Source organism: Chiloscyllium punctatum, chromosome 12, assembly GCF_047496795.1.
Source record: "Chiloscyllium punctatum isolate Juve2018m chromosome 12, sChiPun1.3, whole genome shotgun sequence".
Taxonomy (NCBI): Eukaryota; Metazoa; Chordata; class Chondrichthyes; order Orectolobiformes; family Hemiscylliidae; genus Chiloscyllium; species Chiloscyllium punctatum.
This window is the reverse complement of record NC_092750.1, coordinates 21,148,196-21,176,125: the sequence shown is the minus strand read 5'-3', so window position 1 is coordinate 21,176,125 and position 27,930 is coordinate 21,148,196. Positions and strand designations below refer to the sequence as shown.

Below are 27,930 nucleotides of genomic sequence, written 5' to 3'. Positions count from 1 at the left end.
CTATGAGAGGAACATGCAGGTAAAAGTATTCCCATTAATCTGTTTCCTTTGTTTCTCCAGGTGGCAAATTTGGAAGGTGCAACTGAAGAAGCCTTGGATGAGTTGTTGCAGAGTCTTGGATGAGTTGTTGAAGCCTTGGATGAGATGCAGTGCATCTTACAGACAGTACACACTGCTGTGTTAGCAGTGAAAGGAGTGAGTGAATGTTAAGGTGGTGGATGTGGTGCCAATTAGATAGGCTGCCACACTATCGAGTGTGCACCCCCCAGTAGAGTTTGCTGCACCAGATATGGAGGATTTCATCTTGTGGGAGTCCTGACTGTGATAGATGGGAAGAATTTGACAATCCAAAGTTAAACAACTGAGTTTAACAGTTGGCCACATTGAGTACCCAAAGCAAGTAATTATGTCACCAATGCTAAATTCTCTGATTACCCCTGCAGCTGCTAGTGACAGTTAATGAACCTATTTCTGCTGTAAGCTTTCCTCAAAGATTTGAGTCAAGATCTCAGAATTCCCTGTTATTGTGGGAGCTGCACTACCACAAGGATCCCAGCAATTCAGAGAGAAGACCCACTAACATTACTCTATAATAAATCAAGCCTTTACATTTTTAATGTAGAAGATAATCATCGTAGTGTGTTAGTATTAATCTGATCCTTTAACACCCTCAAAGACCCTCCCCACTGTAATGGATCAACCATAATCACTGACAGACAATGTTCTGAAGAGTAAAGGGAACATTGGGCTGTTGGGTGCCACAATGTAACGGGGCACATGCATCATCTGCAATGCAAGGACATTTACAGTTTGGCTAAAGTAGCTAAAGTAGACTGTTACACATTTGCAGTGGGCGTATTATCCAATTGTCACTGATTAAATAACCAAGGGAAACTGAACCACACTTTGATGGCATGAATAACATCCAACACACTTTACAACAAATGTGAGATCCGCTAACTGAGGGCCAGGCGAACAGGAGGGCTGTACCCGCTCATGACATTAAATGTTCTGTTGCTACTGAGCCCCTCCACACCAAAAAATACTTGATTGATAAGGGATTGTAAGCCTCATCTGTTTACAAGGCAGAGCAAATCCATCAGCAGTAAGCTCTCTGGAAAAACTCTGTAACACAATTCTAAGATGGAAAAATTCAAACAAGATTTGTTTTGTGGACCCAATGCTAAAATGCCACCTTTCACTAAAGCAGACAGGTTTAGACTGAGTAACCCTGTTAAATGTACAAAATGACGAGTATGGCAAGATTTTTCATACTTGGAACAAAATTATAATTGGCACAGGAATATATTTCCTTCAACTGGATAAGTAATTGGAAACAGATCATTTCACCACCACCTCCCACCATTTTCATTTTCACTTACTTCCGAAGGACAGCAATCTCATTCTCAATGCTGTTCTCCTTTCCCTCCAGGGCTTTCTTGGGGATACACTTAATTGCGACCAGTTTCTGAGTCCGCTTTTCCTCAGCAAGGACCACTTCAGAGAAGGCACCCCTGGAAAACAAAAAGCAGATACATCAGCACTTGAAAGCTATACAACACCAGTCATTCATTCCTCAGCAGTCATGGTGGAGAAAATGAAGAGACGGATCTCGAACAAAGCCCCAGTTAACCACAAGAAAACTTGATCATGTGGCAGGAAGGAGTGTTACAAGCAGGGGTGCAAACACAGCATTCTTGAGTATTTGACTTCTATGGGGTAATTGGTACTCTGCTGCTGCAGAGTGTATTATGAACCAGAGGGAAATCTCCTGTGAAAAGCCTTGAAGTTAGGCAAGAAGTTGTTTCCACTGGCAGAAGGGTCAGTAATCAGAGGATATTTTAAGACTATAAACACAGTGAGTTTCCATGATATGGAACACATTGCTTGAAAAATAATGGAAAGAGATGCAACAACTTGCCAAAATGGCTTGGACACACACATGGAAAAGAGTCATTTGCAAAGCTACAGAAAAAGAGTGGCGGTGCGGAGTGAGATTAATTTGATATTTCTTTGTCAAACACTCAACACAGGTACAATAGGCCAAAACAACTTTTTTCTGTGCTGTATGACTCTGTTGAGACATCCTAGCAGTTGGCAGGCAAAGTGAATGGGGCAAGCCACTGCATTTACAGGTCGTCACTACATAGGCAGATTTCAATGGAATGAGAATGAAAAATACACTGGTAGGAATGCTAGGTGGATGGGCTGTTGTGATATCCTATAGTTGAATGGACCAAAGTTACTAACTGTCAAATCGCGCATTACAAAATAGTCACTTGGGTGAGGCAGCAAAACTGCGAGAAAGCAACATGAGACAGCACCTTTGTAAGAAATTTAATTTTCAAAATAATGTCTTCTTTTGCATGTTCATATACCGTAAAATGTAATGAGAAGAGGAATTACCCAACTTCCCACAGTCATGTAAACAGCAGATAGCTGCCTCTTCATCATTTTGGATCAGATATATGGTTAAAGCAAGGAAATTAATGTTGAGTGATTCTCACCAGATAGTTACTCAAAATGTGGTACAAAGACACTTGCCTTTCACTTGCTAACATAACAAACTCTAAATTCTCAACTGTGTGTCTAATGTTCAAGTACATTTACATGCGAACATAAGAAGTACAATTAATAAGTTTGCAGATGACACCAAAATTGGAGGTGTAGTGGACAACGAAGAGGGTCATCTCAGATTACAACAGGATCTTGACCAGATGGGCCAATGGGCAGAGACGTGGCAGATGGAGTTTAATTTAGACAAATGTGACGTGCTGCATTTTGGGAAAATTTAGCAGGACTTATACACTTAATGGTAAGGTCTTAGGGAGTGTTGCTGAACAAAGAGACCTTGGAGTGCAGGTTCATAGCTCCTTGAAAGTGGAGTCGCAGGTAGATAGGATAGTGAAGGCGGCATTTGGTATGCTTTCATTTATTGGTCAAAGTATTGAGTACAGTAGTTGGGAGGTCATGTTGCGGCTGTACAGGACATTGGTTAGGCCACTGTTGGAATATTATGTGCAATTCTGGTCTCCTTCCTATCGGAAAGATGTTGTGAAACTTGAAAGGGTTCAGAAAAGAAATACAAGGATGTTGCCAGGGTTGGAGGATTTGATCTATAGGGAGAGGCTGAACAGGCTGGGGCTGTTTTCCCTGGAGCGTTGGAGGCTGAGGGGTGACCTTATAGAGGTTTACAAAATTATGAGGGGCATGGATAGGGTAAATAGACAAAGTCTTTTCCCTGGGGTAGGGGAGTCCAGAACTAGAGGACATAGGTTTAGGATGAGAGGGGAAAGATATAAAAGAGACCTAAGGGGCAAACTTTTCTCACAGAGGGTGGTGCGTGTATGGAATGAGCTGCCAGAGAAAGTGGTGGAGGCTAGTACAATTGCAACATTTAAGAGGCATTTGGATGGGTATATGAATAGGAAGGGTTTGGAGGGATATGGGCCAGGTGCTGGCAGGTGGAACTAGATTGGGTTGGGATGTCTGGTCAGCATGGACGGGTTGGACTGAAGGGTCTGCTTCCATGCTGTACATCTCTATGACTCTATGACATGGTTAGGAACATGGGACTGGGATATCACAGTAATTACAGAAACATGGCTCAGGGATGGACAGGACTGACAGCTTAATGTTCCAGGATACAAATGCTACGGAAGGACTGAAAGGGAGACAAGAGAGGAGGAGGAGTGGCATTTTTGATAAGGGATGGCATTACAGTTGTACTGAGGGAGGATATTCCTGGAAAAACATCCAGGGAAGTTATTTGGGTAGAACTGAGAAATGAGAAAGGATGATCACCTTATTAGGATTGTATTATAGACCCCCTAATAGTCAGAGGGATATTGAGAAACAAATTTATAAGGAGATTTCAGTTATCTGTAAGAATATTAGGTTGGTTATGGGAAGGGATTTTAACTTTCCAAACACAGACTGGGGCTACCATAGTGTTAAGCGTTTAGATGCAGAGGAATTTGTTAAGTGTGTACAAGAAAATTTTCTGATTTACTATTTGGATGTACCTACTAGAGAATATAGAACAATACAGCACAGAACAGGCCCTTCAGCCCACAATGTTTTGCCGAACATTTGTCCTAGCTTAAGCACCTATCCATGTACCTATCCAATTGCCGCTTAAAGGTCACCAATGATTCTGACTCCACCACTCCCACAGGCAGCGCATTCCATGCCCCCACAACTCTCTGGGTAAAGAACCTACTCCTGACATCCCCCTAATACCTTCCACACTTCACCTTAAATTTATGTCCCCTTGTAACATTCTGTTGTACCCGGGGAAAAAGTCTCTGGCTGTCTACTCTATCTATTCCCCTGATCATCTTATAAACCTCTATCAAGTCACCCCTCATCCTTCGCCGTTCCAATGAGAAAAAGCCGAGAACTCTCAACCTATCCTCGTACGACCTATTCTCCTTTCCAGGCAACATCCTGGTAAATCTCCTCTGCACCCTCTCCAAAGCTTCCACATCTTTCCTAAAATGAGGTGACCAGAACTCCAAATGTGGCCTTACCAAGGTCCTTTACAGCTGCAACATCACCTCACGACTCTTGAATTCAATCCCTCTGCTAATTAACGCTAATACACCATAGGCCTTCTTACAAGCTCTATCCACCTGAGTGGCAACTTTCAAAGATCTATGAACATACACCCCAAGATCCCTCTGCTCCTCCACCTTACTAAGAACCCTACCGTTAACCCTGTATTCCGCATTCTTATTTGTCCTTCCAAAATGGACAACCTCACACTTGGCAGGGTTGAACTCCATCTGCCACTCCTCAGCCAAGCTCTGCATCATATCTAAGTCCCTTTGCAGCCAACAACAGCCCTCCTCACTATCCACAACTCCACCAATCTTCGTATCGTCTGCAAATTTACTGACCCACCCTTCAACTCTCTCTTCCAGATCATTAATAAAAATTACAAACAGCAGAGGACCCAGAACTGATCCCTGTGGAACTCCACTTGTAACTGAGCTCCATGCTGAATATTTACCATCTACCACCACTCTCTGACTTCGACCAGTTAGCCAATTCTCTATCCAATTGGCCAAACTTCCGACTATCCCATGCCTCCTGACTTTCCGTATAAGCCTACCATGGGGAACCTTATCAAATGCCTTACTAAAATCCATGTACACTACACCCACTGCTCTACCCTCATCCACATGTTTGGTCACCTCCTCAAAGAATTCAATAAGACTAGTAAGGCAAGACCTACCCCTCACAAATCCGTGCTGACTGTCCCTAATCAAGCAGTGTCTTTCCAGATACTCATAAATCCTATCCCTCAGTACCCTTTCCATGACTTTGTCTACCACCGAAGTAAGACTAACTGGCCTGTAATTCCCGGGGTTATCGCTATTCCCTTTTTTGAATAGGGGCACAACATTTGCCACTCTCCAGTCCCCTGGCACCACCCCCATTGACAGTGAAGACAAAAAGATCATTGCCAACGGTTCTGCAATTTCCTCTCTTGCTTCCCACATAATTCTAGGATATATCCCGACAGGCCCAGGGGACTTATCTATCCTCAAGTTTTTCAAAATGCCCAACACATCTTCCTTCCTAACAAGTATCTCCTCTAGCTTACCAGTCTGTTTCATACTCTCCTCTTCAACAATACGGTCCCTCTCATTTGTAAATACTGAAAAAAAGTACTCATTCAAGACCTCTCCTATCTCTTCCGACTCAATACGCAGTGTCCCACTACTGTCCTTGATCGGACCTACCCTCGTTCTCGTCATTCTCATGTTTCTCACATACGCATAAAAGGCCTTGGGGTTATCCTTGATCCTACCCGTCAAAGATTTTTCATGCCCTCTCTTAGCTCTCCTAATCCCTTTCTTCAGCACCCTCCTAGCTATCCTGTATCCCTCCAATGCTCTGTCTGAACCTTGTTTCCTCAACCTTATGTAAGCCTCCTTCTTCCTCCTTACAAGACATTCAACCTCCCTCGTCAACCAAGGTTCCCTCACACGACTATCTCTTTCCTGCCTGACAGGTACATACATATTAAGGACACGTCGTATCTGTTCCTTGAAAAAGTTCCACATTTCAACGTGGAACTTGACCTACTCTTGGGAAATAAGGCAGGGCAGTAACTGAGGTGTCAGTGGGGGAGCACTTTGGGGTCAACGACCATAATTCTATTAGTTTTAAAATAGTGATGAAAACGGATTGACCAGATCTAAAAGTTGAAGTTCTAAATTGGAGAAAGGCCAATTTTGATGGTATTAGACAAGAACTTTCAAAAGCTGATTGGGGGCAAGTTTTCGCAGGTAAAGGAATGGCTGGAAAATGGGAAGCCTTCAGAAATGAGATAACGAGAATCCAGAGAAAGTACATTCCTGTTGGGTGAAAGGAAAGGCTGGTAAGTATAGGGAATGCTGGATGACTAAAGAAATTGAAGGTTCGGGTAAGAAAAAGAAGGAAGCATGTCAGGCATAGACAGGATAGATCAAGTGAATTCTTAGAAAAGTATAAAGGCAGTAAGAGTATACATAAGAGGGAAATGAGGAGGGCAAAAAGAGGACATGAGATAGCTTTGGCAAATAGAATTAAGGAGAATCCAAAGGGTTCTTACAAATACATTAAGGACAAAAGGGTAACTAGGGAGAGAATAGGTCCTCTCATAGGCCGCTTTTGTGTGGAGCCGCAGGAGATGGGGGAGATACTAAACGAGTATTTTGCATCGGTGTTTACTCTGGAAAAGGTAATGGAAGATATAAGATGTAGGAAAAGAGACAATGACATCTTGAAAAATGTCCATATGACAGAGCAGGAAGTGCTGGATGTCTTGAAACGCATAAAAGTGGATAAATCCCCAGGACTTGATCAGTTGTACCCTCAAACTCTGTGGGAAGCTAGGGAAATGATCACTGGGCCTCTTGCCGAGATACTTGTTATCATTGATAGTCACAGGTGAAGTGCTGTAAGACTGGAGGTTGACTAACATGGTGCCAGTATTTAAGAAAGGTGGGAACTATAGACCAGTGAGCCTAACATTGGTGGTGGGCAAGTTGTTGGAGGGAATCCTGAGGGACAGGATGTACATATATTTGTGTTTCCGTGCTGTACATCTCTATTACTCTATGGCTAATTGAGACAGCAAATGGTATGTTAGCTTTTATTATAGAGGGACTGACATATAAGAGTAAAGTAGGATTACAAGGATTTGTATAGGACCTTGGCGAAACCAGGAACTAGGACAGAAATCGTAGGGACTGGTGCCCTGCAACACCACCCTTCACCCCCTCAGAATCTAATACTGGATTAGTGGTGCTGGAAGAGCACAGCAGTTCAGGCAGCATCCAACGAGCAGCGAAATCGACGTTTCGGGCAAAAGCCCTTCATCAGGGCTTTTGCCCGAAACGTCGATTTCACTGCTCGTTGGATGCTGCCTGAACTGCTGTGCTCTTCCAGCACCACTAATCCAGTATTTGGTTTTCAGCATCTGCAGTCATTGTTTTTACCCTCAGAATCTAAGTACAGTAGGTCGCCTACAGCCCCAAGATCAAGGTGTAGGGCACTGGTGCATTCCCGTGTTTCGAGCTCTGGGTGAATTCACATCTGTGATGCTGCGAATAGTTCTGGGTGTTTTGGCCCAAAAAAATTTTATTTGCCTCAGCAGAGCGCAACGATTCACTAGTCTAATACTGGGAATGAGGGAACTGTCCTATGAGCAGCACATGAGTAGACTAGGCCTCTTCTCTCTAGAGTTGAGAAAAATGAAGGGTGATCTCTTTGAAATATATAAGATTCTTAAGGGACATGATTGGACAAATACTGGGAGAATGTTCTCCCGGCTGGTGAAAACAACATGATCACCAGGACAGGGTAGACCTGAAAGGAGGTGATAGTTCTTCACTCACTTGTTATTCAATGCAATTCTCTCCTGCAGTGGGCTGTGTTGCTGAGTATGTTCAAGTCAGAGATCAGTAGACTTGCAAAGGATTCAAGGGAATATGGGGATGGTGTGGCAATGTGTGTAGCTGACATAGAGAAACAGCCATGATCTTGTTGAAAGGCAGAGCAGGCTCGAAGGACCCCATAACCAGTAAAAGTGATTAATGCAATTCTGCTGTCTCGGCATGGCTCATATTATATTAGCAGAGAAATGAGGTGAAAAATATGGATGCTGCCATAGAGCTGAAGAACAGGTGTAGAAGCAACATGAGCATTGGGTGAATTTTCACAGACCATGCTTGCTACCATTAATATTCATCCTATCTAATGATGGTTACAAATAACTAGCCTCTATGTTTCATGTGGAAGTTCAGTACAAATTTGTTTTGCTGCCACTGCTACAGCTTAAAACATTCTGGAATCCTCATTATAAACCAGCAAGTGTCTCCTGCTGTGATATCTATAATCTACCCCGCTCGTTAAAAGGCACCTCACGGCTTTTTGCAACAGACTGATATTAAAAGTAGGCAATGTAATGATGCTGTCAGTGCCAGGAAGGATCAAACTGACAGGTCACACAGCAAAAGGGGTGATGGAGTTTCTAATTTTCAGAAAACTCTTAGGCCTCACATTTATTCCATATCATTGTCAGAGTATTACAAGAGGGTTAGCTCCTGAGGGTCAAGGACTGGACTCTTGTTCCAAATGGACATTTCTGGTATAACAACATGATCAGTCTTCAGAGTTGCATGGAGGTGTCTTCTTTGACTTGTTACAAAGAAAAGCCATCTATAACAAACTGCAGTCAATACAATGTACTTAAAGAACAGGAATGCAGGTAAGGACTAGACGTGGTTAACCCTCTTTTCGTTTGAACAGTGCCTGGACAATTTTGTTTAATCTTCTTCTGACTTTAAGCAGATCAGCTTTCCACTTAAACCAGGGGAGTGACTGAGAGCAACCACCGAATTTTCTAACAGTGCTGCTGATGCCAGGGAATACCACTGGCTAAACAGTGTCAAATAGGAGATGTAATTTTTATTTGCTTGTTTTTTGTAGGATGTTGGTGTCACTGGTTGGCAAGCATTTATCGCCCATCCCTAGTTGCCCTTGAGAAGGTGGAAGTGGGCTGTCTTCTTGAACTGCTGCAGTCCACCTGCTGTGGGTTGACTCTCAAATGTCATTAGAGAGGGAATTCCAGGATTTTGACCCAGTGACAGTGAAGAAACGAGGATATATTTCCAACTCAGGATGGTGAGCAGCCTGGAGGAGAATGTGAAAGTAATGGTGTTCCCATTTATCTGCTGCCTTTGTTCTTCTAGATGGAAGTGTTTGTGGGTTTGTAAGGTACCGTCTGAGAATCTTCAGTGAACTTCTGCAGTGTATCTTGTAGATGGTACACATAGCTGCTACTGAGCGTCAGTAGTGCAGGGAGTGGATGCTCGTGGATGTAGTGCCAATCAAAATGGGCTGCTTTGTTCTGGATAGCGTCAAGCTTCTTGAGTGTTGTTGAAATTAATTCAATAAAAGGGGAACTGAATGTAACATCTTTTACTTCAAAATGATGAAACCACTGCTTTATTTTGAGATCATTCCTTTTTTTTTAAAATGATTCTGGCAGATAATATTCCCTTGAAAGATGAGCTCAGAGGGTTAAACCCAGTGAGGTCTGGCCAACCACAATTCGAATAAAATTGCCTCGGTTGTTAGGGAGCAGTAATCTCGTCTTCAATGCAGCTGCATTACATCATACACCTTTAGTGAAAACGATCTAGCTTCACTTTATTGTCCATGTTGAATTGGGTATGGGTCACTGTCGTCTCTAGAAGTTGTCCAAAAGCATTTACTTAATGCATTCAACTTGTACTAAACAAGATGATACTTGATGATTAAACTCCAAAATTGTTTGATTACAAATATTGTGATTCAATCTGAACTTAAAGAGAGAAGAGGTGGAAAAAGGTCAAGGTATTTAAAATTCCCCAACATTCTTAAGATATAATCTTAACATCAATTGGTCTTGATGGAGCAAATCGGAATGCTGTTGCCTGTCCTTACATTTCTGCTGATGTTGTAACACCAATTTGGTTATCTGACCCACAGCAAGTTTCACATTTCCAGCTACATATTGGAGAACATAAATATTTCAAGCACAACAACACTAGTTATCTGGGGTCAAATTCAAACTGATTTAACAAGAGTAAGACAAAGGTGCTTTATTTCAGACAAAGGTGGATCTGCTTATGAAGTCTGAACCATGCACACAGCATGGATTATGAACTGATAGTTATTTTATTTGGTAAAAAATTGAAGCTTACAGCATCAAGTTAGGAAAACAGAATTAAGATACAGATCAGTTAAGATCTCCTCAAAGATAATTAGGCCTGAGAAATTTAATGGTTTAGTCCACTTCCTAAATTCCATCTTTTTTTATTTTTTCATGCAATGTGATGGTCATTGGAAAAGCCAACATTTGTTGCCCATGGTTAATTGCCCTTGAACTAAGTAGCTTGCTCAGTCAGGCTTACGGCCGAAACATCGATTCTCCTGCTCCTCAAATGCTGCCTGACCTGCTGTGCTTTTCCAACACCACACTCTCGACTCTCATCGCCAGCGTCTGCAGTCCTCACTTCCTCATAGCTGATTTCAACCCTACTGCGAAGCTTCTTCCAAGGACGCCTGCCTTGAAGAAGTTCTCCTTTCAGCTCACTCCTGATGAAGGGCTTACGGCCGAAACATCGAATCTTCTGCTCCTCAAATGCTGCCTGACCTGCTGTGCCTTTCTAGCACCACACTCTCGACTCGGTCATTTCAAAGGACAGTTAGCCACATACAGTGGACCTGGAGTTACACATAAGCCAGGATTAGGTGAGGATGGCAGAATTCCTTCTCTAAAGGAGCTTAGGAAACCATACGGCTTTCTACAACAATTGGTAATGGTTGCATGGTCACTATTACTGGAACTGGCTTTCACTTTCAGATATCATTACGTGAATTTAAACTCCACTATTTGCCTTAATTGAATTTGTACCCATGTCCCCAGAACACTAGCTTGTAGGCCTCTGGATTACTATCTTCACCACATGCCATCAGGCACTGTCTCCCTAACTTTGTAGGATGCCTCAGTTTTCTACGTTTAAGATCAAGATTATTTCTATTCATCTGGTGAGAAATCCTCAATTTTTGGAGATGTTTGGATTCCAAGGCCATCAAGGTATATGGTGTTATTACAGGAAGTTGGCGTTGAGGTAAATCAGGCTAGAAGCACCAAATGGTCTACTATCTTGTAAGTGAAGGGAGAGCACAAGGCCTCCATGACATCTCCTCACACCTCTCCAGAAAGCAACCAAAAGGCAAACCAGTGAAACATTCATGCTTCACTCACCTGCAATGGAAAGAAATTGTATCCCATCGCAAGGGCCAGAACTATTATCTCAGGCTAATGATTCAAAATAAGCAACGAAGGGAGCTGCTTGACATGAGTTTGGCACGAAAACCACCTTGATAATGTTCTAACTATTTCTGTCAAAGTGAAGAATGAAAGCCGGAGAAATCCACTGCTAACATTCACATCAATACATCCACTCGTCTCACATTTCACACAGCAGATCATAGAGGTATCCACATCATCGATATTGAACTCAACTCAACGCTACACATTTAAGCTCATTAGTAGGACCATCCTTTAACTACAAATGGTCACAAATAAGATGCTAATTAATTCTTCTTTTTTTTCCCCAATTACCTAAGTATTTTGATCCCAGAAAGTGAAACTTGTTTAACTGAATATCATTTCTATTAGTAGGCAAATTTGTATTTGGCTGCAACAAGCTAAAGTAGTATAGATGCCAAACAGATTACAGCACCATTCATGCCCTAACAAGGCTGTGTGGGAAGAATGCACATTTTTGGCTCTTCGATATAGATTCTTTCTGTAAAAAATGCCAGCCTCAGAAATGTCATCCAACTGGATACTTTGTTCTGCCGCAGCAACTTTAGTACTCAAAAGAGAAGTGTTAAAATATTTGTTTTGCATTTTTGAATTCTGTAGGGAGATCAAACAATCCTGAAGAATTCAAACTGAATAGCTCAAGGTCTAGCGCAGGCCTCAATTTGAAAGAAATTGCATTCAAGAGAGGCTGCATGATTAAAAATGTTAAAATAAAGTGCTTGCTCAATTTATAAGTAAAGGTTTGGCTGGCAGTGGGGGGGGGTGGAGTAAATTGGACTGTCCCCACACCAAAATGGCGCAAACATTATGATGCTCAATTAACCATCGCCACTTCAATGTACTGACAACTTAGTGCTGCCTGATCATCTAATTTATTGATGTGCGTCCGGGGCCTTGTTGACTGTCCCTCAATTCAAGAATGATGTCTACTCAGAGTTGAAAGTTTCTGTCGTGGGTCTTCATGTGAGTGAACAGTGCTATCCTCCACCCATAGATCATTGAGCACGTTTGAGACAGCATCCTGCAAAGAACTGAATTCACTTGCTTTTCTGTCTCTGCTATGCCTCATCATGTTTAACTAACTTCATGTAGTTTTTCGAAGAAGTAACAAATAGGCTCGATGACAGCAACGGCTGTTGATGTGGTACACATGAATTACCAGAGGGCATCCAACAAAGTGCCCACAACAGACTTGTGAACAAAGTTTTAGATCATGATATAAATGGGACAACGGCAACATAGATATAAAATTGGCCGAGTGATAGTAAACAGAGAGGAATAGCTAATGGATACTTTTTGGGCTGGAAGAGGGTTTGTAGTGGAGTTCCCCAAGGGTCAATATTGGGACCCTTGCTTTTCCTGCTGTATGTATTAATAACCTGAACCTTGGTGTGCAGGGACCAATTCCATATTTGCAGATGACACAAAACCTGCAAGAATTGTAAGCTGTGAGAAGGGCAGTGTGGAACTCCAAATGTGCATAGGTGGAGTTGGAAAATAGATGAGGTGGAGAGGTGTGAGGTGATAGATTTTGGGAGGAAGAACATTGAAAGACAATATAAAATAGGATCTGAATTCTAAAGAGGATACAGAATCAGAGGGTCTTGGGTGTGTATATGTACTGAAGATAACAGGACGGGGGAGAGAACAGTCATTAAACCATACAATGCTCTTGGATTTATTAATAGGAGGACACATAGCAAGAGAAAGGAGGTAATGATGAACTTGTACAAGACACTTGTAAAGGCCTCAGCTAATGTAATGTGCACAGTTGTGGGTGCCACATTTTTATAAAGAGGTGAATGCATTGGAGAAAGTCATAGAGTCATACAGTACAGAAACAGACCTTTCAGTCCAACTCATTCATGCTGACCAAATTTCCCAAACTAAAGTAGTCTCACTTGCCTGCCTTTGGCTCATATCCTTCTAAACCATTCCTATTCATGTACCTGTCTAAATGTCTTTTAAATGCTGGAACTGTACCTGCATCTAATACTTCCTCTGGTTTATTCGATATGTGAACCACCCTCCGTGTGACAAGGTTGCCCCTCAGGTCACTTTTAAATCTTTCTCCTGTCACGTTTGGGAAGTTTGCCAGGCATTGCTGAGGAGCATGGAGGATATCAGCACTAACTTAGCAAAGGGCTTTGTGAAGAACTTGGAGTTCATCCTGTCCAGCATGGAAGGAGCGGTCAGCTCCATTTGAACACTTATGGATCCAACAATGACACAGGTATTCAACGGCCATTGAGGCAGAGTGGGTTGACAAATGTCGCAGTAAACATGCAAGTCAGGAGCAGGAGTAGACCATTGTCCCCTCGAGCCACCTCTGCCATTCAATAAAACCATAGCTAACCTGATGACGGCTTCAACTCTACATTCCAGCCTACCCTCAATAACCTTTGGCTGCTTTGTTCGTCAATGACCCAACCTTCACCTCTTGCTGGGTAAAAAAAATTACAAAGACTCAATCCTCAAAGAAAACAAAAATCCTCATATCAGTTAAAATTCAGTAGTTTCCCACTAACGACTATTTCTAAGGTATTTACATCTTTTCTTAAATAAAAAGACCAAAACTACACGCAGTACTCCAGATGTAGCCACACCGGGCTCTATGTAATTATAACTAAACATTCCTACATTTAAATTACACTTCCTTGTAATAAACAACAGCATTCCATCAGATACCCGATAGCCGCGTGAGGTAGAAGGTTTCAGCAATGCCAGCGTGGCTCTGGATTTGTGTCAGTAGACCTGAAATTTGTTCTCCGCTCCTGCTACTCCATCAGCCCTCTGCTCTCTTCTGTTGTGTATCAGCTCAAAGAGGAGGCAGTGTACATTGAAAACTTCCAAGGCCAGAGAACATCCTCCAAGGCCACTTATACTCTCCTCACCATCAGCCTTCCAACAGCAACTCAGCAATCCCTGGAGTAAAACTGTGTGGGAGCACTAAGACAGACAAAGGCACCCCCAAGACCGGCAGCAAGGAGACAGTAGCGATGTTGTACATAATTTGGAATGAATTTATTTATAAATTCAATTTGGAAGGTCTACTCTGGGATGGTTTTCCTTTCTCTATTGCGGTCGTGGTGATATCCAGTGACGGGGAAGATAAACTATGGGGTTGTTAATAAATGCGGATTGGGAGTGGCAGATATTGCATGTTCTCTTGAGTTCTTCATGGGCTGCGTGGGCAGTTAGGGGCTGTCTAGGTTGATGCTTCCCTTTGTCTTCTTTCCCTTCAGTTACTCCAGTGGCAGGGACTGTCCCTTCCCAATGACAGCAGACAGCAGACCAGCACAAATTTCGAAACTTGCTCTGCCACATTCTAGACTGAAGAAGCATTGTTCCAGCCATCGATGGCCAGGTGAACACATTTTCTGTGCGCGTGTGAGCCCCATACCCAGAGTCAGACTCATCGGCCATGTTGTCAGTGGATCTCTCTCAGCACTCAGTAGCCACTCTTTGTATCGGCGCAGTGGCTCAAATGCAGCTGGCACAGTGGTTTGGAATGAGAGCTTCCTGACCGCTGTTCATGGACAAGACACTGACCTGCTGCCTACTGACACACCAGCCCAGCTTACTTTACTCAATCTTGGACAGTTAAATTGCAAAACATTGCCAATATCTTCTGCTCCAGCCTGCAAGGAGCCAGATTTATAAAAGGTTATATTGACACAGCCACTGGTAGTGCGGTGCTTATTCAACTTTGAGATTGGAGGTGTGGCTTCAGCGGGTGACAGATTTCAGTGAGCACATTCTTACAAGAGTATAAACATCCTCCACCTTCCATCTCACTGGAGGTTCAAGTAGCAGATGTGCTCCCTGAACACACTAGATGGATATGACTGCTAGCTGAATGCCCCCCTTGTCTTCCTCCTCCTCCTCCTCCTTCTCCCCCCTCTTCCAGCAGTCTGTCCTGCTCTTAGTGACCTCTAAGTTCTCCAGGTCATGCTCAATTTCAAAGTGAAGACCAACTAGTTTGCCCATGCCTGGAAGTAAATGGCTTGTAAAAATATCAGTGACAACTCCTTCAGCAGTTACCACATCACTCTCATGTGATTCAAACAGCTACAGAAAGCATTGAATATTTGTGGAACTATAAGAGCTAAAAGAAGCAGGCCAATAGCTAGTCTGCAAATATACTTGGTAAGTCACTTTAAATAGCACCACTGGCTGGGCCTTTCTGCTGTTGAACTAATTTTCATTAATGTATGACAATGCATTCGCTGGAACTCCAAATGTCAATGGCACCAACCAACCTGCCTGCTCAGTGCTGAACACTCACCAGGGGACATTAATATCATCACGAATACAATATCTGGCACAATTTGGCCAAAAGCACCATTCATCATACTTAAAGAGAAAGGGGCTAACAAACCCAACTGTTCACCTTTGGCATCCCTGAAGATGAATGCTACAAAAGTAAGTGACTAAATAAAGTCAGGAGGGCTTAATATAAATGATGTTGTTTATTTTCAGGATGGAAATATATTAGTGAAATATTATTTCGAAGAACTGGATAACTAGACAATTGCCCACCACTGGGAATCCCCAGTTCATTGTGCCCCAGCATGTGCCAGATATCGTATTCATGATGACATTAACGTCCCCTGGTGAGTGTTCAACACTGAGCAGGCAGGTCATGACAAGCTGATTGGTGCCATTGACACATGGAGTTCCAGCTAATGCATTGTTATCCATTAATGAAAATTAGTTCAACAGCAGAAAGGTGGGGTGAGAACGAGAATGCAAATCGAGAGAAAGTTATGAGTCAAAAGTGAGAGAATGTGAATGACAGAATGCTTCAGAGAGAAAGAAACCAAATGAGAATTCAAGAAAATTAAAATGGCGGCCAGATAGGCAGAGCATTATTGGCACAGGCAGAGTTAATTGCCCATAGTCCCTCAGTGTATGCACTAGAGAAAGGCATACATGAGCTGTGTTACTGTTGCAAATAGTAACATAAGATGAAAGTGTTAATCAGAGCTGTTGCTGCTATATCAACCTTCAGTTCCCAGCTGTGCAAATTTCAGAAGTAAACCTCCCCAGGCTGCTGGAATAGTCAAATCCTGGTGCTAATTATTTTAGTACTGATGCGGAATTATATAATAAGATACATTCAACTGGTTTCAGCAGTGCTGTTTTAAGGAGCAGTAGGTTTCCACGGACAACTTTGTCATTCACCAGCTAGGTTAAAAATTCCTTCTCTGAATGATACAATCAGCTGTCCTACAAACAAGCAGGTACTAAGAATGGATCTTCTCTAAATATTTAAGTAGTCAATTAAACAGAACACTAAAATACAGTAAAGTCATAGGTAAAACCCATCATAAAAGGCCAAGCAAGACTTTAATATAAATCAGGTAAAAATGTCAGAAAAGGTTAGGTTAATTAGAACAAGAAACTAGATAGAGAGATGATTCCTTACTGTATCATTTCATTTCTGTATATTTGGCCCAATTGTTGATTCTGAGGATACAAGTTTTGACACTTGCATAAAAATAGCCAAAGGCAGAGTCTGCGTTTATCCTGGGGCACCGTGTCTCTTTTGTTCCTGCGTCTGTTTATTTTTGGCCATCCAATCCTTAGCGTGAGAAGCATTCAGAAAGTGAACAAAGTGCCAAAACCCACAGGGCGAGAGAGCTGAAAGGTGGGATTTGGGACTGAAAATCACTTATTTGGCCAACATAGACATGAGGGGCGAAATGTCCACCTTCGGTGCCAAAACTCTTTCTATGTTTCGAAGGTCAGTTGATCTGTAAATGCCACTTACATTAGGTTCAGCGTGCCCAGTAGGGTTCTCCCAGTAGCTAGTTTATTTTTCAAGTGATTCTGTATGACCACTGAACACCAACCAGCAGTGTGCCTGCAGTGTCTGTTAGTTCATTGGATCCTTTCTATGACCATTGCAATGATCTTTTATTCTGATTTCTTGCTTACTTTGCTGCTTTAATTCAATTTGCTGTATCAGATCATTTTCTATGAAACATATAGCTTAGATGAACTAACTGCAAAGATTTTTCTTTTATTCCTTCACAGGATATGGGCGTCACTGGCCAGGTCAACATTTATTACCCGTCCTAAATTGCCCAGAGGGTAATTAAGTGTCAACCACATTACTGTGGATCTGAAGTCTTGTATAGGCCAGACCAGGGAAAGCAGTTTCCTTCCCTCAAAGGACAGTTGAGAACCAGATTGGTTTCATTGTCATCAGTAAACTTCAAATTCCAGATATTTATTGAATGTATTGATTTATTGGTCATCATTAGACTCTGAATTCCAGATTTTTTATTGAATTCAAATTTCACAATCTGAACATTACCAGGATCTCTGAGTTAATAGTCTAACAATAATACCACGAGGCCACTATAGTGACTGTAACATGGTCAGTCAAGTGAACCTCATAGAATATGAGATTGCTGATTGGGGCTGTCAACCTGGTCCAATCAGGGAGCCCTGGCTGACAGATATAAACAGGAGTGTCCCCCGTCACTGTTTTGATCATACAGCATTGCCCTTTTGATGTGAAGGGCAGTGCTTGTCACTGGCCACTCGGGTGTTTTTCATATCATTCTGGTGGTGGCAATTGAATAAAGATTCGTGCACTTTGTGTCTTTCACTGTGTCTCGCACCGACACACACACCATGGGTGCCGGGGAAAAAATAAGCACTACCGCACTTAGGCGGTAGTGTGGAAAAAAGAAAGAAAAAAAAGAAGAAGAAAAAAACAGGAGTGTCAGAGATTCTGTTCACTCTGAGAGCTGGCTCTGACGGAGCTGGATCAGTGTGTGTGCGCGTGTGCGTGTGCGTGCAAGGACTCTCCTCCTTGACAAAAAAAAAGAAAGAAAAAAATAAACAGGAGTGCCAGAAGTTCTGCTCACTCTGAGAGCTGGCTCTAAGGAAGCCAGACCAGTGTCAAGTACTATGTATGTGTAAATAAAGGATGACTGTGTGAAGGAATACTGACCTCTGTGGAGTTATTTCAGCCATCACCTCCCCATTGTTGTGGTAAAGCAAAACACAATACCTTTTTGGAGATGTCATATTTCTGTGTAGATAAACTAGCTCATCAGGACACAGGATTGTGGATGCTGCTTTAAGGTGGACAGTGATTAAATCAGACAACTTTAAAGGGTAAAGGGAGTGGTAAATGATGCAGAAATAGCAACAAGAAATGGCACACATTAATCCCCCTTCTATACAGTAAATTCCAACTTTTCTCAAGAGAAAAACAGACAAAGGCTAGAACATTGTGAAATGCTAGCCTGGGGAAGGTTGGGACTCATCAGTTCGAAAGAAAACACAAGAGCCAAGAAAAAGCTCACAGGATGTTGGAGGAGGAAAGATCTGTAGTTTAAAGGCAGCTTTTTGACAGCTCCCATTCAGTTAGCTGACAGATTGTTTGCTCAGTGTTCCCAAAGGTCCTCCTACTTCTACACATCACTAATTTCTTAAGAAAAAGTACTGAGAACAGGTACTGACATTGTGCACTGGCGTAAAACAGAGAACTGGCAGTTGATTTTCAAATCAGAGAAATGTATGAAGGACGGCTGATTCATCATTGCTCATCTTATACTGTCTTCTATTCCTTTTCTCTTTCATTTGATCCTCCCCCTCCTCAAATACACCCATGCTATTAATCTCAATGATTCCTTTGAAACACTTGCAAAGAAAACAGGATGGGTAGCAAAGCAGAAAGGTCTAGAGAAAGTATTTTAGAGATGCTAGGAAAGAAAGTTGAAGACTTTACCACTGAGGAGAGGTATAGCTTCAGAAGATGTAAAGGGGTAAGAAGCAGCCAGCAGAAATTAGTGTATGCTAGAGTACAAGGTGAAGGTAGGAAGGGACAAGAATGTGGAGGTGCCTTTTTAAATCAGGGTTTGAACTTAATGCAGGATGCAAAGAGGAGTGGAAAACAGAGCCAAATGAGGTTGAAAAAGACATGGATGGGGATAAAGAACAATATAATCCTTAGATAGTTTGTTCAAGTGAGATACAATGTTTGGGAGATGTAATGAAGATAAAATAAACATAGATGAGGTAAAGGGAATGGACATGGATAGTCTTGTGACAAATCAGATACAAGCTCTGCTCATGGGTGAACATGATTCAAAACAGGTATACTATTGTGCAAGCATTCAGGAAGAATGATGTAACAGTGAATCATGTTTGAATTTTTGCTGAATGGGTAATTTTTTTTTGTTGGTTTTAACCATATTGTAAATCAAGGTAAATAATTTAAGTATTCAGCGATTGGACACATTACAGTTAAGTCACTATATTGGAATCGTTACCTTCATTATACCTCCCAAACACTATCTCACCTGAACAAGCGGAGAATTGACTACCTATATTACTCTTTTTGCCCTTCCATGCTTTTTTCACATCAACAGCAGCACAGATTAAATGGAGAGTAAAGTTTCAACTACCCTGACCTAATAATATGCTTTTAACATTACCTTCAATGCGTAAATTGCACTATACTAAGATGAATTTTCCATTTCAGAGGTATCCTTGAGACTCAGTGAGATCATCAGTTCAGAACCCAATTAGAGGCAGCTTTACATTGTGGACTTACATCTACTAACATAGGTTCACACCATCTGCAGGTACAGTACATATGCAGAGTGAATTGGCATTTAAGTGACAACTTATTGTCAGAGGAAGATAGGTCAAGGCTTTCTTGAGATGGAAGCTCAACGAATTGTGGCTTAGAGGGAAGTCAGGCCTCAACACCCAATTTACAGCTCATCAATTTAGCACTGTTATAAAACAAAAATTATTTTCTGATAATGCTAAAAGCAGCGTAGGTTAATTTGAGAAATGACCCTTTCAAACAGAAGAAAAAATTTGCATCCCTTCAGTCTGCAGAGGATTGAAACTCAGGTCTCCTACATGAAAGGTTCGTATACAAATCCACCAAATCACTCCCCACTTCAACACGACTAAATTCAACCAGTACCACAATAATACAATTAGCTCTCGGTGCAAAGACCAATTGAATTTTATTGAACTCTCCCTCATAGTAACAAAATTATTTCTCACTTTTGCAGTCATCAATACTTCTCAATACTCTTATTCTTTCCTTACCATTAAAATTGATGTGAAAACTGTTAATGCATGATCCCAAGCATTTAAAGTGGCTGTCTCTATGGAGTGAGCTGAAAATGTGTTGCTGGAAAAGCGCAGCAGGTCAGGCAGCATCCAAGGAGCAGGAGAATCGACGTTTCGGGCATGAGCCCTTCTTCAGGAAAAGAAGAGTCTCTATGAAGTGCAAACACATGCTTTATCTTCCATTCAATGTAAGTACCTACCCACATGCTGAGTCCATTAAATATTTGTTATATGTGTAATTATAGACATTCTTGAATTTCACCTCAGGATTTTGAATATTATATTAAATGCATCAATCTTTATCCTCACTCTACAGCATCTGAAACTATTCAAGATAGGTATAAGACACTGGTGCAAGTTGCTTCTCTCTGCAACTCTGCAACAATGGAAGTGACAACAATATTTCAATTATTTGATATCATAGAGTCATAGAGGTGTATAGCATAGAAGCAGGTCCTTCAGTCCAATTCATCCATGTCAACCAGATACCCTAAATTAATCTCATCCCATTTGCCAGGTCTATATCCCCCTAAACCCTTCCTATTCATATACCCATCCCGATGCATCTGGCAGCTCATTCCATGCATGCAGCACCCTCTACATAAGAAAGCTGTCCCTTGGGTCCCTTTTAAATCTTTCATCTCTCACCTTAAACCTATGCCCTCTAGTTTTGGACTCCCCTATGCTGGGAAAAAGACCTTGGCTATTCACCCTATCCATGCCCCTCATTATAAAATCTCACCCCTCAGCCTCCGACACTCCAGGGAAATTAGCCGCAGCCTGTTCAGCCTCTCCCTATAGCTCAAACTCTCCAAACCAGGCAACATCCCTGCAAATCTTTTTTGAATTTATTCAAGTTTCATTGCATCTTTCCAATTACGCAGAGACCAGAAATGAACGCAGTATTCCAAATGTGGGAAACATTCTGTTTTATTCTAGGTGAATGTGAAACCGTTGAGTATGAGTGAGACTTGACTTCACCACAAAGTAGCAGGCTGCACAGCTCTGCCTGTCGTTCTTTACAAAGCAGATTCAGTGAAACTGCTTTCATTTCTTTCACATGTTAACAAACAATCTTACCTAACCATAATTTCACTCTGAAACATTATCCAAAAATGGAGCTGCGTTTCATTGCAACATGAGTCGAGCTCATGAATTCCAACAGACATAGATTGCAATCTTATGGCCTACACTGTGAGAATGAGAGCTATGACAGAAAGCTGCACTTCAATCGAAATAATAAGACCAGAAACACTAAGTCAGTTCTATTTTAATCACAGTAAGAATTCATTAAAATTGAAAACAAGCATGCAAATCAACTTTTCTAAAAACAATACCATTGACCTAGGGTTCACAAACTGCGAGGGACAGGATATGATAAGAAACTAGCTTCCCTAGAAACCAATATTATGACAACCACAAAGCTTCCCCAAGGTCAGCTGGACACAGTAAATAATAATTCTTTTCTATGGAAATCTTGCCAAAGTAATACTACGGATGGATCATTAACCTCAGTTTATTCCGTCATGCATCACAACTATAGTTGCCAACTCTGATTTTTCATATTCCTGGAGATTTGATCATGGAACATTTTATTTTGTGATGCTTAGCCATGGGCCATTTGTCACTGTTTGGAAATGTCATTACTTCACATAACCCTTCAGTTGGCTAGATGGCTAGCGCATGGCTCAGAATTAAAGCCAGGTTTGCTTCCTGTTCCAGAAGAGATACATTTGGAACCTGTCTCTTCACCCTGCCCCCAAAAGTGAAAGATAATGGCAATCTTCCACTGACAAAAATTACCAAGGAATAACAGGTCAGAATGAAACATCAGCAGGCAATTGGCCAAAGATCTGCCTTTACCACCCAGCCCCAAATACAAATGGGCATTGTTTTAGAAGTAGAATGAATAGCATCATAAATCAAAGAAACACATAATATAGAAAAAAACACTTAGGATCGTTAATATGTTTAATCAAACATAACTGCTGAGGTGCATGGGAAATAACAAATTCAACAGATTCAACAAAAATATAATGAATATAGATAACGTTTTTTGCAGGTTTATGGCTTTTTACAATACAACTTAAAAAACCAAAATGAATTTAGTTCTCAATTCTCCCCACCCCACTGCTGTTGAGCAACTTCAGGGAGATGGGAAAAGTCCTCAGGGGAAGCACCAAAACTTCCTGACACTTGGAACTACAGCATGCTTCACAGACTGACACCAAGTCACGTACTCTGCCATTTGTGTTTCCACTCTCCCAGTTGATCTCGTTAAGAGTCAGAGTTTCCATGCAGTTTTTGTTAGATCCCAATGCTACTATCCTCAGTCAGTAATGAAGTGGTGTGTTTCGAAATAATGGGTTTAGAAAAGTCATGCAATTTACTTGCAAGCTATGAAAACTGAAGTACAGTGAACTGCGCACATAAGGACCATTCTCCTCCAAGGGCTCAATCCATGAAACAAAAAAAAACTCAAAAGAACTGCAATGTGGAAAGCAGAAATTGCTGGAAAAGCCCAGCAGGTCTGGCAGCATCTGTGGAGAAAGAAGAGTTTTTTTTAACATTTTGGGTCCAGTGACTCTTCTTCAGAACTGATGGTAGCTCAGAAAAAGTTAGTATTTATGCCAAAGATGGGGGAGGGTTAAGGAGTAAGCAAAAGGTGGAGATAGAGCCCAAAGAGAGAAAAAGAGTTGGAGACTTGGAGATAAAGGACTGGGTAAAGGTCAGCCTCAGAGAATGAGTAGCTGATAATGGAGACTATTTGGAGCTGATCATGGGCTGTGTGTTGTAGCAGCCTATGTGGTGACAAGGCATGGTGTGTGGGGGTTGGGTAATGACATGGGAGAAGGGGTTCAAGCTTTAAAATTGTTGAACTCAATATTGAGTACAGAATGCTGCACAGGTCCAAACCTGTAAATGAGATACTGTTCTTCCAGCTTGCAGTGAGCGTTGCTGGAACACTGCAGCAAACCTGAGTCAGAGATGTTGGTTAGGGAAACGTGTGGTGCGTTGAAGCAGAATATCTTGAAGTGGTAGGCAACTGGAAACTTAGGGTCATTCTTGCAGACAGAATGTAGGTGTTCTTCAAAGTGGTCACCCAGTCCGCGCTTCATTTCCCCAATGTACATGGAGGTCACATTGTGTTTTTTGTTACTTTTTTCAAATCCACGTGATGTCAGAGTTGTACAGCTGTATAGCATGGAAACAGACGCTTGGGTCCAACGCGTCCACACCGACCAGATATCCTAAATTAATCTCATCCCATTTGCCAGCATTTGGCCCATATCCCTCTGAACCCTTCCTATTCTTAGAGACATCCAGGTGCCTTTTAAATGTTGAATTGTACCAGCGTCCACCACTTCCTCTGGCAGCTCATTCCGTACATGCACCATCCTCTGCAAGAAAACGTTGCCCCTTAGGTCCCTTTTTAGTTTTTCCACTCCCACCTTAAACCTATGCCCTCTAGTTTTAGACTCTCCAATCCTGAGGAAAACACGTTGACTATTCAGAGTCAAGAGTCTGGTGCTAGAAAAGCACAGCAGGTCAGACAGCATTCGAGGAGCAGGAGAATCGACGTTTCGTGCCTAAGCCCTTCATCAGGAATGAGCCCTTCCTCATTCCTGATGAAGAACTTCTACCAGAAACATCAATTCTCCTGCTCCTCGGATGCTGCCTGACATGCTGTGCTTTTTCAGCATCACACTCTTGACTCCAAAACCTTCCACATTGACTATTCATCCTATCTATGCCCCTCATGGTTTTATAAATCTCTACAAAGTCACCCCTCAGCCCCCGACACTCTGGAGAAAATAGCCTCACCTTATTTCAATTTCCTACAACACTATGAGAACTTTTGGTTCATCCAACTTCGGCCCCTTGTCCATTCTTCACCTTGCATCTGCTGCCTAGATCTTCAGCTGTTTAAGCCTCAAACTTTGTAAACACCCTTCTGTCTAAACCTTCCCCCCTCTCTCCTGCTCAGAGAGACTCTTTGCAAAGCTTATCACTTTGATCAGATGTTTGATTACCCTGCACTAATTCTTTGTCTCAATGTCAGTTTTAGTCTAGGTCCAATTCTATGAAGTATGATGGGTCATTTTATTCTGCTCAAGTTCAATGCTATTTAACCGTGAGGAGTTGGAACCATACTGCAGCACAAGGAGCAAGAGAGAAATGAAAGCGAGGAAATGAAAGAAATCTAAAATGCCCTCACAAAGTCAGAAAAATACAATATCAATGTACCTGGCACATCATCAGTTCTATGATATCATGTTGGTTCTATTGCATTACACTAGATAGGGAAAACAGATGCTCAACAGCTTCCAAGATGTGTCTGGGCAGACAGCCCAATACATAAGGTTCCAGGGAAATGTACACAACATAATTGTTCTTCTTCATCACAGTTCCCACTTACTAAGCAATTATTTTTAACAATTACTGCCTGGAATAAGTAGATTATAATGTTCCATATTGAACTAAGAAATGGTTATACTGCTCACTTATGATCAGTGGATTATATGCAACTGGTTACAGTGGACAGAGCCATGTTTTATACTCCTATCCACAAAGCTCAAAAGAAACTACGGGGTAAGCTTGAACTGGGTACCCTGAATAATATGCTTCACTTGAGAAATGATAAATATTATGTTATCAACAAACATGGCTATCTCTCCAAGTGTTTGCACAAACTTCAGTATTCAGGTAAAATAGAAAAAAAAAAGTGATCTATACAGCAGCTTTCCCAACCTCAAGACATCCCACACTATAACTTGAAATGCTTTGGAAATATAATCACTATTATAATGCAGCAGCTCCACATTGTGCATAGAAAGGTCCCATAAACAGGATTCAGTGTTGTGTTGTTTTTTTGAAAGTCAGGGAGTTATTAATGTCCATTTATGGGCACTTTAGTTTAACTTCTGACCTGATAAATTTCAGCAAGAAAAGTGATGTGTCCCTGCAATACCACACTGGAGTGCAAGCCAAGCATAAGCCAGAGCTAGTAACTGTTTAAAACGTTTAGATTTGGAAACATACATTTGCAATTTGGTTGAAATTCAAGTACAGTGTTATGCCTTCCTTGGTCAAATAGTGGCCACATCAAAAATAACATACTGAGGATAGATTTTCAATTCTAAAATATTGACTGATTAACGTTTGTTTCTCAACAGAAACATGGCTGTAAACGTTCCTATATTTCCAGAAAGGTTGCAAAATGAGCACAGACTCAGATTACTATATGGTCATAACAAATAACACCAAGGAATAGGCCATTCAGTTCATCAACTAGGATAAAGTGACGACTGCAGTTTCTGGAGATTAGAGTTGAAGAGTGTGGTGCTGGGAAAGCACAGCCAGTCAGGCAGTATCCAAGGAGCAGGAGGCCTCATTCCTGTTGAAGAGCTGATGCTCGAAATGTCGATTCTCCTGCTCCTTGGATGCTGCCTGACTGGCTGTACTTTTCCAGCACCACACTCTTCAACTCATTCAGTTCATCAAGCCTGTTCCACAATTCAATAGGATCGCTGGCTGATGTGATTGTGGTGTCAACCCGTTCCTTCCTTCTTGACTCTCACATTAAATAAAAATCTATTTAGCTCAGTCCTGAACAGATTCATTGACCTTTGGAATTCTGATTCCCAGAATGCAAAGTTTAAGGACACTCTGAGATCTGTAATTCCTCCTCGTCACTGTCTTAAATGAGGGACTCCTTATTTTTAAAATATGCCACTAGTTCTAAATTCGCCATGAGGGGAAATATGCCCTCAGCATCTAAACAAAGTACAGTATTTTACAAAACTTGATTTTTCTGGCAATAGGACTAGGGAAAGCTTTTATCAAGGTATGGTAGTAGGGAGGGAATGATCAGTCTAAAAATAAACAGCTCAAAAGAGGGAATGTGGAGAAGGCTAGATTAACTTGAATTTTGCTCAGTGCCATTCAGTGTGTCACTGTGCAGACTCTTTTTTTTTCTGGAGTTTAAACAGCTGCTGTAGACTCTGAGAAGAATAATTGCACATGTTTGGGAAACAACAAGAATTGAATCATTTTTTTAAACTCCATGCTTCTTTCCAGATGCTGAGCATCAGCAGCTGCTGCAGCTGAAACCAGTTAATATAGACTAGTACAGACTGGGAATAATACCTTGGACCTTCACATTCTGTGACCTATCAGCACTTTGTCTTAATCCCCACAGAAACAGTGGGAAAACCTGGCAGAGCGACTAATGCTAAATGTGAAAACTCCATACATTTAAAAAGCAAAGACTGCTAAACATCTTTGTTCCTCACCAGTTCCTTATTTGCATAATTTATTCAGATCTGCAGGTCTCTCCTAGTCCCAATCACCAATAGCCGTCACAGCTCTTACTCAGAAAACTATATTTTAATAACTTGTCACGCTGCTTCTCAAAATGTCTGTCTCTGGCATGGATGTACAGTGAATTATAAAAATATGCTAAATTCAGCAGATGGTTACGAACTGAAGCAGGATGAGTGCACAGTCACCAGTGTTTAGCACCATGGACATATGCCAGAACGGGGACAGAAACAAACAGAGTGGATTTTTCCAATATTTAGAAGTTAGGTTGATTAAAAATGTAAATGAGAGGCAAATAAGACTTACTTAATAGAGAAATTGCACCATTCACTCCCATGATTTAAAGAGTTCAACGATCACTGATAGAGCAGCACACCAGGACAGAAGGGAAATGGGTCCATGCTTCCAATTCCCATCACTGGTTTCACAGGAAAATGGAATCAGGTAACTGCTGGGTGAAGAAGCTTGAGCTTGGCTGTAATATTACAGTTCCAGAATGGGCACAGTCTACACTCATGCACAATGGCTCTGCCAACACAGCCTGAATTAACAAATGGGGAACGGTTTATTTTATCAAGGTATTAGAAACCACATCTTTGCATGAGTGGTGACGACAAAAGAAAACTAGGAGAAATTCATACCAGGTAGACAGATAGCATTTATACAAAGAAAATTCTTTGGTAGCTGCACAATTCACTGGAAATGCTAGCACATAGTGAATACTGGTTCCCCCATTCAAGACAGAGGGAACAGGTCAGTTTCAGAAACCAAGTACTAACATAGAAGTTCATGCTTTAGTGATTTCTACAGGCCCAAGGCAATAAAGATAGCAAGTACCTACTTTGGCAGGAAAGCACAGGAGCTGCACAGTCCGCCTTATGCAATTAATACATTTAATAGAACATGACTGATCCTGGGGATGCTTTCCAAATGGGTTTCCTTCCAATCTGTTCCAACATTTCTCTCTGCCTTCTCTGAAGGTATCCAGTCAAGAAGGTGCCTAATTTCAGAACAACAATCAATTGGCAAATTGTCCAACACTATGTTCTTTACGCAAGTCTGGAAAGCAAGAGTCAGGTTATTTTACAATCAAGGAGATCAAAACTCATCAA

General features: G+C 41.6%; 1 protein-coding gene across 1 annotated transcript in view; it reads right to left on the bottom strand.

The window, feature by feature from the left end:
• LOC140483673 (calcium/calmodulin-dependent protein kinase type 1-like) overlaps positions 1 to 27,930 on the bottom strand; it is a 190,406-nt gene that overhangs the window by 74,322 nt on the left and 88,154 nt on the right. Inside the window, exon 3 of the mRNA XM_072582040.1 lies at positions 1,383 to 1,514. Within this exon, the coding sequence (XP_072438141.1) occupies positions 1,383 to 1,514 (132 nt within the window). The remainder of the gene's footprint in view (positions 1 to 1,382; positions 1,515 to 27,930) is intronic.